This window comes from Pollicipes pollicipes, unplaced genomic scaffold (genome assembly GCF_011947565.3).
Source record: "Pollicipes pollicipes isolate AB1234 unplaced genomic scaffold, Ppol_2.1 Scaffold_3216;HRSCAF=3773_pilon_pilon_pilon, whole genome shotgun sequence".
Lineage (NCBI taxonomy): Eukaryota > Metazoa > Arthropoda > Thecostraca > Pollicipedomorpha > Pollicipedidae > Pollicipes > Pollicipes pollicipes.
This window is the reverse complement of record NW_023596251.1, coordinates 3,051,625-3,060,982: the sequence shown is the minus strand read 5'-3', so window position 1 is coordinate 3,060,982 and position 9,358 is coordinate 3,051,625. Positions and strand designations below refer to the sequence as shown.

At 54.5% G+C, this 9,358-nt stretch overlaps 1 protein-coding gene across 1 annotated transcript; it reads left to right on the top strand.

Moving 5' to 3' along the window:
* Positions 1–252: 252 nt before the first annotated feature.
* LOC119090910 (BAI1-associated protein 3) lies at positions 253–6,517 on the top strand (the record flags this gene model as incomplete). The annotated part of the gene is given in 6 exon segments (XM_037213635.1): positions 253–390; positions 2,013–2,190; positions 2,587–2,710; positions 3,094–3,211; positions 4,020–4,110; positions 4,825–6,517. Coding segments are annotated over 6 exon segments (744 nt in total), but the record flags the coding sequence as incomplete, so codon positions are not given.
* Between the last annotated feature and the right edge of the window lie 2,841 nt (positions 6,518–9,358).

The window sequence follows — 9,358 nt, the reverse complement described above, 5'->3', positions numbered from 1 at the left end:
TTGCGTCGTGATGAGAAACAAGTATCTCATTGTCAGTTTCCTTAATAATCTGCGCAATGTCATGAAAGTCGTTAATGACGTTACAACACATTCGCACAGATGATACATCGTTCATAGTTGTGGCTGACAAAGCTGAATCGACCAAGCACACAGTCCACTCTCAAGTTATTGGGCATGTTATTGTCTGTGACGGGCTCAAACCGGCCTGGCCTGACCCCACCCCCCCCCCCCTCCCCTCCCCTCCCTCCGCAGGACAAGACGCCGGCGTTCTACGCGAGACTCTGCGACTCTTTGGAGATCCTCCGCAAGTTCTTCCACGCCGATGGTCAGGGTGTACCTCTTGACGCGCTCAAGTGTGACCTCTTCGACGCTACCAGCCGCAGCCTTAAGGTCAGAGGGGCGCTGAAGTCCCTCGCCGGCTGAGGTCCGAGTCCGTCTGATCCTGGGGTCTGAGTCTGTCCAAGTCTGGGATTGGGTCGAGGTCCGAGTCCGTCTGATCCTGGGGTCTGAGTCTGTCCAAGTCTGGGATCTGGGGTCTGAGGTCCGAGTTCGTCTGAACCTGGGGTCTGAGTCTGTCCAAGTCTGGGATCTGGGGTCTGAGGTCCGAGTTCGTCTGATCCTGGGGTCTGAGTCTGTCCAAGTCTGGGATCTGGGGTCTGAGGTCCGAGTCCGTCTGAAACCTGGGGTCTGAGTCCTGTCCAAGTCTGGGGATCTGGGTCCTGAGGTCCGAGTCCGTCTGAACCTGGGGTCTGAGTCTGTCCAAGTCTGGGGTCTGAGGTCCGGGATCTGAGGTTTGATGTCTGATTCTGTCAGTGTCTGAATCTGTGTGAGGTGCCGGCTGAGGATTTGAGCGCGACTTGATTAATTTGGAGGTGCAGTTTTTGGGACAAGTGAGTGTTAGAGGTGCAGTTTTCAGAAAAAGACGATTTTGAATGTGTATTTTTCAGCACTAATTGGACTTTGGACGTGCAGATTGGATATGCAGTCAAATTGGTGACACGATGTGGTTTATGCAGTCAATTGCTTACAAATATCCTTGTAGTGCAAGGCTGCCAAGCACCAGGGACGGCTGGTTCTGTTGAGTGTCGACGTTCCCTCAGCGTTGAGGCACACGTATGAAGGTGGTTATCCGTATTTGTCGGCTTAGGTGGATGTGGATGTGGGCGTGCGTGCGTGCGCGCGCGCTTGCGTGCGTGGATGTGACGGTGCACAAGTGAGCCGTGGTGTGAACTCTAGAGAATTTATTTTTGTTGGGTGATTGGGCTCATTGTTAACTTCAAAGAAAATGACCCAGGCGGCTTGTTCTTGACCCTGTGTGGATCCGAGTTGACTCTAATCCAGATTTTCATTGAATTCAAGTAAAATCGACGCTCTTGAGCGTCCATAAGTCAAGTTCAGTCAGTTGCATCTGCTGGTTAGTGGTCCGGATGTCAACTTAAGTGGACAGGGAAGCACAATCCTGCTCTCATCTTGATAGTCATACATGCAGCAACTTGTTAGGCAGCCTTCTGTTCTATTTGTATCGTGTTTGTCTTTTATTATTTGTTCAAAATGTGTTTCCAATGCAGTTTTTGGAGCAAATTTTTTCCTTAGCTGTTGCGATCAAAGCCGACTTTTTTAGAGTCAGTTTCGGAAATGGACGCTATGTCTTTGAGGTCGATTTATGGTTTGCCCCGAAATTCTCAACGCAGGTTCGAATCAATAGCCGGCACGAACCCATTAAACGTGCTGTGAGCGGAGAGACGGCGTCACTGACCCTGGAGCAAAACAGAGCACGAGTCCGGGCGCGGGCGGCGTTCGCCGAGGTGCTTTAATTAGCACGAGATACAAAGTTCATTCCGTCTTTATCTAGGCCAAGCTCTGGGGAGCAGGGCGGCAGAATAATCCGCGGACACCCAACCACGTGTCATGAACGCGTGTCGCACGTGTTGTGCCTCGTGACGGGAACCACGAGTCCGCCACACGTGGAAAGCTATGCGAAGCTGCAGCAGCGCGTCTGTTCTCTCCCGCAGCTGAACAGCCTTTCCACGGAGCAGCTGATGGACATGTTCCACAAGGAGCGACTGGAGGCGCAGGAGGCGCAGGAGGCGCAAGAGTTCGGCACACTCTCCGTCCGCGTCTACTTCCACCACGACTCGCTCTCCGTTGAGATCCTCAACGCCAAGAATGTGATCCCGCTGGACCCGAACGGTGAGCTGAGTTGAGCCGGGCGGAGTTGCGTCTCCCTCGGCAGATCTCTGCCCTGGGTGGCCCGGTCTCTGAGCTGAGTCTGGTGGAGCTGCGTCTCCCTCGGCTGATCGCTGCTCTGGGCGGCCCGGTCTCTGAGCTAAGTCTGGTGGAGCCGCGTCTCCCTCGACAGATCTCTGCATCTAGGGGACTGGTCTCTGTCGACGTCAGCTGACAGCTTGGGCATCCTAGACCGTATGTATCCGTGCTTTGCAGGGCTGATCGATACGTCCAGCACGGCTTGGACTCCAGCTGCTTCAGGGGGTAGTGTGTCGGTCTTGGCCCAGCGGCGAAAAGCGCCGCACCAGCACTGCTTCACCTGTGAGCAGGGCCAACATCGGCGTTGACCTACTGTTGCAGGCCTGAGTGATCCTTTCGTCATTATCGAGCTTCTGCCCCGGCAGCTGTTCGCCTCGTGCGTCGAGCAGCAGACAGTGGTGCACAAGCGCACACTCAACCCCGTCTTCGACGAGTGCTTTGAATAGTGAGAACAGGGGGAAATCTGGCCTGCCAGAGCGTGGGTGGGTTTGTCAGAGGTTTTGCAGCAGGTGAAGGCTGAGTGGGTATTTCAGATTACCTGGATGGCCGGATAGAAGGTTGACATTAAAAGAATGTTAAGGTGGAGCACGCGCTATGTTTCCACCTCCTGAATGTGAGGTTCACGTGTTTCTGGTGCGTAAATAAAAGCAAAATGAAGACTGGCGGATGTACCAATAGTTTTCAACGAGACGGAGACATCACCATTAATGCGTCGCGTGACCACATGACTAGCACGGAGGCAACTCCTCAGCTGTCGTCTCGTTGCGCGTTTCGACGGTAACGCCACCTACACCGCCCGACCTGACATCTGTCGGTGGTGTGCCGCAGCTCGGTGACTCTGGAGCAGTGTCGCGCCGACGGCGCTATGATCCTCTTCACGGTCATGGACCACGACGTGCTGACCTTCAACGACTTCGCTGGCGAGGCGTATCTCTCGCTGAACCACGTAAGTAGCTACCCTCCGGTTGGGATCCTTGTGAAGCACTACGCCCCGCGCGGGAGCATTTCCACGCGGCGCGCACGCGCGGAGTGGTCAGCGCCGATAGCGGTCAGATGGTGCTTGTCTGGCTTCGGAACCTCGCTTCTTCTGCGGTGTGGGTTTTCACGCGTGGGTTTTCCGCTGCCGCGTTTGTGCTGCAGTTGGCCAGACGTGCGCAGACTGTGTCGTCACCAACGTGCGTAGATCGTCGCAGTGAAGCGTGTTTGGATTGTAGCCTGTAGCAATTGCAGGTGAATTGCAGCCAGCTGAATGGTCCGCAAATCGGGCTCTCATGCCCCCTATTACGACCCGAAACATAGCTGTCAGATTCAGCAGCTCTTCGATTTGCTTCACGAAACGATCTCCTGCCGATGACCGTGAACCGTGACTGTGATGACCGTGACCGTGATAACCGTGACCGAGACCGTGATGGCCGTGACTGTGACCGAGATTACCGTGACCATTGGCGCTCTCCGCGACAATCTCACTATTGGTAAGTAGCTTCAGGGCGCTGTCTCCACTCCGTGTTTTACCCCCTTAGGTAAATAACACCCCACCCGGGTACATACGTCACGAACTAAACGGTAGCGTTTCCCGTAGCAAAAAGCATATTGCGTGTCAGTGACGTCACCGAGCCCGAGTGTGCCGTAGAAAAAGAAGCATGTTGCGTGTCAGTGACGTCACCGAGCTCGAGTGTGCCGGTGACGCGCCGATGCCGGTGCCTGCTGTTGTGCTGCGGCGGCGACCCGCTGACGCTGGGACTGGCTGCCGCCAGATCCCCGGTGTCGATCGGGGCAGTGCCAACTCGGACAACTTCCACGGCCTGAAGGAGATCGAGCTGAATCTGATGCATCAGCGCGACAGAGGTGGGTCGCCCAGGCCGGACGGTGCGGCGCTTCTGCCATCTACCGGCAGATGCCGGTGTCATTAGCGTGTGCAGCGGCCGCACGGTAGTGCTGCAGACCTGCCGGCTCCGACATGCTGTGTGCAGCTCTTGCCGTGCTGGAGGTACTTGTGGCCATGTGTTATGGGTGAAAAACTAATTTATACGACGCTGTTGTTTGAAACCAAATCGGGCCAAGGTCATAAAACTAAAGCTTTTTGATATTATGGTGTCTGAGGAATCAAGGGATGTCGATGAGTAGCTTAAGAGCGCATCGGCTCCAAATGGTTATGCAGCTAGGGATGATAAGGAGAAAGCATAAGAACCTGCGGCGAAGGGAGGCGGGTGGCGGTTACCCCCCCCCCCCCCCTCTCCCTGATGGCAATTGACAGCTGTCCCAGCACTGACTGGGTGCCGAGTTCTCGTGACCCGTGCTGGCTGGGCTGGGGTTTGTTTGATACGCCACCGACGTGCGATACTGCGCCAGCGTGGAAGTCGCGGCTTCATGTGGACAGGTCTCGAGCTTCCGAGCACTGGGAGGCGCCTTAGCCCTGAGTAGGCACTAACTTGCATAAAAAATGTTTTTCTAGAATATTTGAACTGCATTTGCAGCTAGTTCAGTACCGTGTGAGGTTGCCCACGGGTCCGGTCCGTTCTCCTCGGCCGCTCCGCTGACGCCGTCGCGACCGCCCGGCAGAACATCCGATCCTCAAGACCCTGGAGAGCAGACACTGGGACAAGGCGGCGCAGGACTTTTTGAAGAAGTGCCGCGAGCGAGTCACCAGCTTCTGAACAGGCCTCTGAGGGCGGTAAATCGCACGGCCCCGCCTCCCTGGCCGGACCTGTGACTGTGACGTCACTTGCCGCGCGGTGACGGGCTGCAGCTCCGCGTCCGACCGCCTGCCTCCGCCCCGCGCCCTGTCGGGCGAGCCGAGTGTGATTGGCCCGCGGCCAGGTCACGTGTTGTGTCGCCAAGTGACGCTGGGGCCCCGTGGTATCAGCTCGCGTGCTCTGGCGCGGAATGCTGCTATTTTGTGTGATGCCATTAGAGTGCGGCCGCGTCCAGCTACCGTGGCGTTCATGTTACGTATTCAATCACACTCCCATTGTTTAGCGCGAGGGCTACGTAAGCGCCAGATATCTAGTGATCGTTCTTACAGCTGGGTATTTTTGTTGTTTCTTGCCAGTCACGCGGGTCATGACACTGGTGCTTTTTATAATTAGTTGTGTTCTCGGGTGCCAGACGTGGTTCGCTACAAATCAAAACCCAGATGGATAAGGAGTGGATGGGATGTAGGAGCGATTATTCCTCGGCGCACATTTCCATCGAAGGTAATGTTTCGTTTCAGCTCCGTGCAAACGAAGAACACATTAATTTGCCTTGTAACCGACTAACTTTGCCTACTTATATCCTGCCCGCCTCACGTGTTATCTTAGATGTGTCTTAACCGTTCAAAGACACGCGTGTTTCCTATACCTCTTGCGCCATGTATTGTGCGTGTTGAGAAGTCGAAACATTCCACACCGCCTACCGCTTTCTTTGGTGACTGGAACCAGATGTATATTGCTCCAGTGTTGCCGACGTCGATAAGGCCGCCCTCCCCTTGATTGGCGGCTGGACGTTAACGTCCCCGTCACTTCGACCCGGAATGTTTCCCGTATGGTTATCGTTCCGGGTTTACGGCAACCGAACTGGGCCGTACCGCGCACCTGACCAATCACATCGCTGGTGCGAACGGGCCGACCAATCGCGGTGCGGCTCGCCGCCCGGCCGATTGGTTCCGTCAGCCGGCCTCAGTAGTCGCTCGAGGACCGTTCTAGCGCCTCGGCGCCGTGCCGGTGGTCTGCCGTTCAGCCCATGACCCAATCTAGTCCGTGATGCTAGTCGACCGTGGGCGACCTTTGTCCTGTCCGCCAGGGGTGTGCCCTGTCGTGCGCGGGTCTCCCCGGGTCTTGTCCACCTGCCTGCCGCCTTCACATTTACCCGCCAGTGTACCGGCCGTGTTTTGTGCCACTCTTGCCGGCGGCTACCCTTCCGACGCAGTCGGGTGGGGCTCGCCGGTAACCGAGAGGCGGGGTTTTGTACCTGGCCCGCGCGCCGCCGCACGAGCCGACCTCAGCGCTGCGCTCGTGACCCCACTCCACCGGGGAGTCACGCGGTCAAGCATCGCCGGGCAATCTGGCACGTGTTCGTCCTTTGACTCCCTGACAGCGTTTCCGCCGGTCGGCGTCTGACCTCGTGACCGCGCCGCCGCAGCAGATCGTGACGGGTCGTAGGTTACCTGGCGCGTGCTCTCGGGCGTTTGATGTCGTCGCCTCAGCGCAGGTTCTGTCTGAAATGCAAACCTTTCTTGCTGCACTGTTGCCGTGAAATACACTACCTTATCAAGTGGAAGTGTTTCTGCACGGTGGCAGGCCGTTAGTAAGGTAAGGAGAGTGGTGGCTGGAAAACGCGTGGAAGCTATCACATTATGGAAGGGAGGGAGGAACTCGAGCTACTCCATCATAGGGGCGGATTTAGGATTTCGTCAAGGGATGGGCTGTGCCTCACTGTGCTGCCACGTGGATCTTGGTCCTGCCCCCCCCCCCCCCTCCCGAGCAAAGACGTACCGGGACTTCGGCCCTTTTATTCTTAGATTTGTAATTTTGTGATCGGTAAAATATCTTCCGTTGGAATTAGTCAACTTTATTCCTAGAGGCCAAGTTTACTTGATTTTAATGCTGGACCGTTTGAGCCGTTTGTGGTGCCCTTGAACTTTGGAGCGTCATACAAAAAAATAAACACGTTGGGGCTGTGGTGGATCCAGAAGGGCCATGTAGCCACGCCCCCCCCCCCCCCCCCGTCTGAATCCGCTACGGCCCCAGCATCTAAGAAAATTTAGCACACCGCAGTGCATGGAAAGAAACGACTCAAGGTGGTTGTGAGCCCTCCACCTTATTTCGGACATAGTCCCTCATCCTAGCAGCCAGACCTCACCGTCACGCGGGGTTCAACGCTGAGAGGTCACAAACTGCTGGCGGACAGCAGCGCGCGCTTAGCTTTCGCACTGCTGCAGCTGCGGGCTGCGGTGATGCGCCCAGCCGCACGCGAGGCTGATCGCTGAATGCCTTTTATGGTGTTACCCAGTGAGTTGCTAGCTGCTGAAACACATTAATTGTTCAAACGCCGACCAGACCACCCCAGACCACCCCAGTAAAGGTTGGGAAAAGTCAGACTACCGTTGCGGAGGCTGAGAAAGGTCGTATTATCCCAGCAAAGACTGAGAAAGGTCAGACTACCCCCGCAATGGCTGACAACCGGAGGAGTTTAGATGTCTGCACCGATGAGGGGGCCAATTAAATGGGGGCAACTGTTCTCTGCACAGAAAAAGTCATGTGACGGCAATCTTGTGGCGCTTTCCAGCAGTAGTTTAAGCTTGTTGCATTTTCGACAATGCAGCTATTCTGGCACGCTGCATGATTTTACGGAGTTGCATCCTTTACAGAGGTCATATTACAATTGTTGTAAACCACTTTTTCAATAGTTTTCCACTGCCAGCAATGATCCCAAACCATCTTTTACCGCGTTAAATGAGGAGGCCAACGTCCCTCCGCAGTTCATTCATTCTACGTTCATTCTACATTCTCAGTCGTGGAAGTTCTTAGTTCTCCACGTGGCATTCTACGCTCTCAGCCGTTGACGTGGAGGCGATGCTGAGGCTGATGGACTTGGGAAGCATCCCACTTTTCTGCACTTTTCACGCACAGCTAGATAATACAGATCCGATTTTATCGGCAATACCCGTCCTCTCGAACTTCTTTTGAGCAGCTCGGAAGTTTGATTGGAAGCATTATAGGGGATTCGACGGAAGAAATCTGATTGGACTTCCTCTTCACCACCATGAAAGTAGTATTTCTTCTGTTGGCTATTTTCCTGCATGTTTGAAGAGAAAGGCAGGTGTGACACTCTCCGCACACCAATTCACCAAAAATAATCGTGATATCATTGGTACTACAGCTTCAAACTCTCCATCTAGGGAAAAAGATATACGGATAGCATATAGATTCTCTGGTCCGGTGAATTTAGCTCTTCCAGGTGGTCAGTTACAAGGATTATGTGCAATAAATCAGCCGTTAAGATAAGGGCATCGCGCCTATGACGCCCTTCATAGTGATTTCCTCCCAGTAGAGCACCATTCCTTTCCTCACCGCGCGCTTTGCAGTCCGGTGAGGACATGCGGGGTGTGGGTATAAACGTGCAAAGACTACGCATGTCTGACATACGTTTATTTCCGCACAACCATAGTCATGTAATATTAGCGAAATGTTTGGTATCAGACACAATCTGGCACTAAACATATGGCACACGCGGACACCCGCGTTGTGCTATCCGATCATAAGACACAAATTTACGGGCTGCGGTGCCGGTCCCGGGCACAACAGGGGTAGGCGTGGTAGTGTTGGAAATGATCCATTCAGCTTAAGGGTTGGTTTAGCATCAACAAAACTGCTGTTTTGCCCTGGTGATCACCGCTCTCACGGCAGCGATCACGGCGGCGAGCGTGAGTGTGTGTCCTGGTGTCATCGCCGGCAGCAGCTGTTCGTCAGCTTCAGCGCCGGCGTGTTCTGGCACAGCACATTGATCACGTGGTTTGAGTAGTAGGCCTGCAGCGTCTCTCCGACGTGCGTGATGTCATTGCATTCTCTCCGAAACGCCAAGAAGACATGGGCCACCTTTTTCAGCTCCAGGCACACGTTCTGCTGGAAGTTGGCTGATTCTGGAAGCATCGACGACCACACTACGAGTGCCGGCACCTGTGTGGAGAGTGGAGAGAGCCGGCCATTTTGATTACGAACGCAGTGGCCTGTTCAAATGGTCAGCAAATCCCGAAGTGGTGTACGTGATGAACGCGAACACATCACGGTCCTGAAAGCATGTCCGGCGTCACCGGCTATGTGTCTGAACGTCTTCACATTGCAGCTGATATGTTTGCATTAGGATTGAGTCGTTATTAAGAACCTTGTCATTTGTTATTAACAACACGCGCAGAAATTGCTCCCGCAGGGAAGCAATAAGCTTCAAGCTTACGTGGCGTTATGCCGAAGGGGAGTATCACAATCAGAAGGGGAGTATCACAATCAGAAGGAGAGTATCACAATCAGAAGGGGAGTATCACAATCAGTGCGAGCGTTTGTTTTCGGACGCCATTACGCCCTTTGCTACCAGAAGCTAAAGTTAAAGGTTCCACATC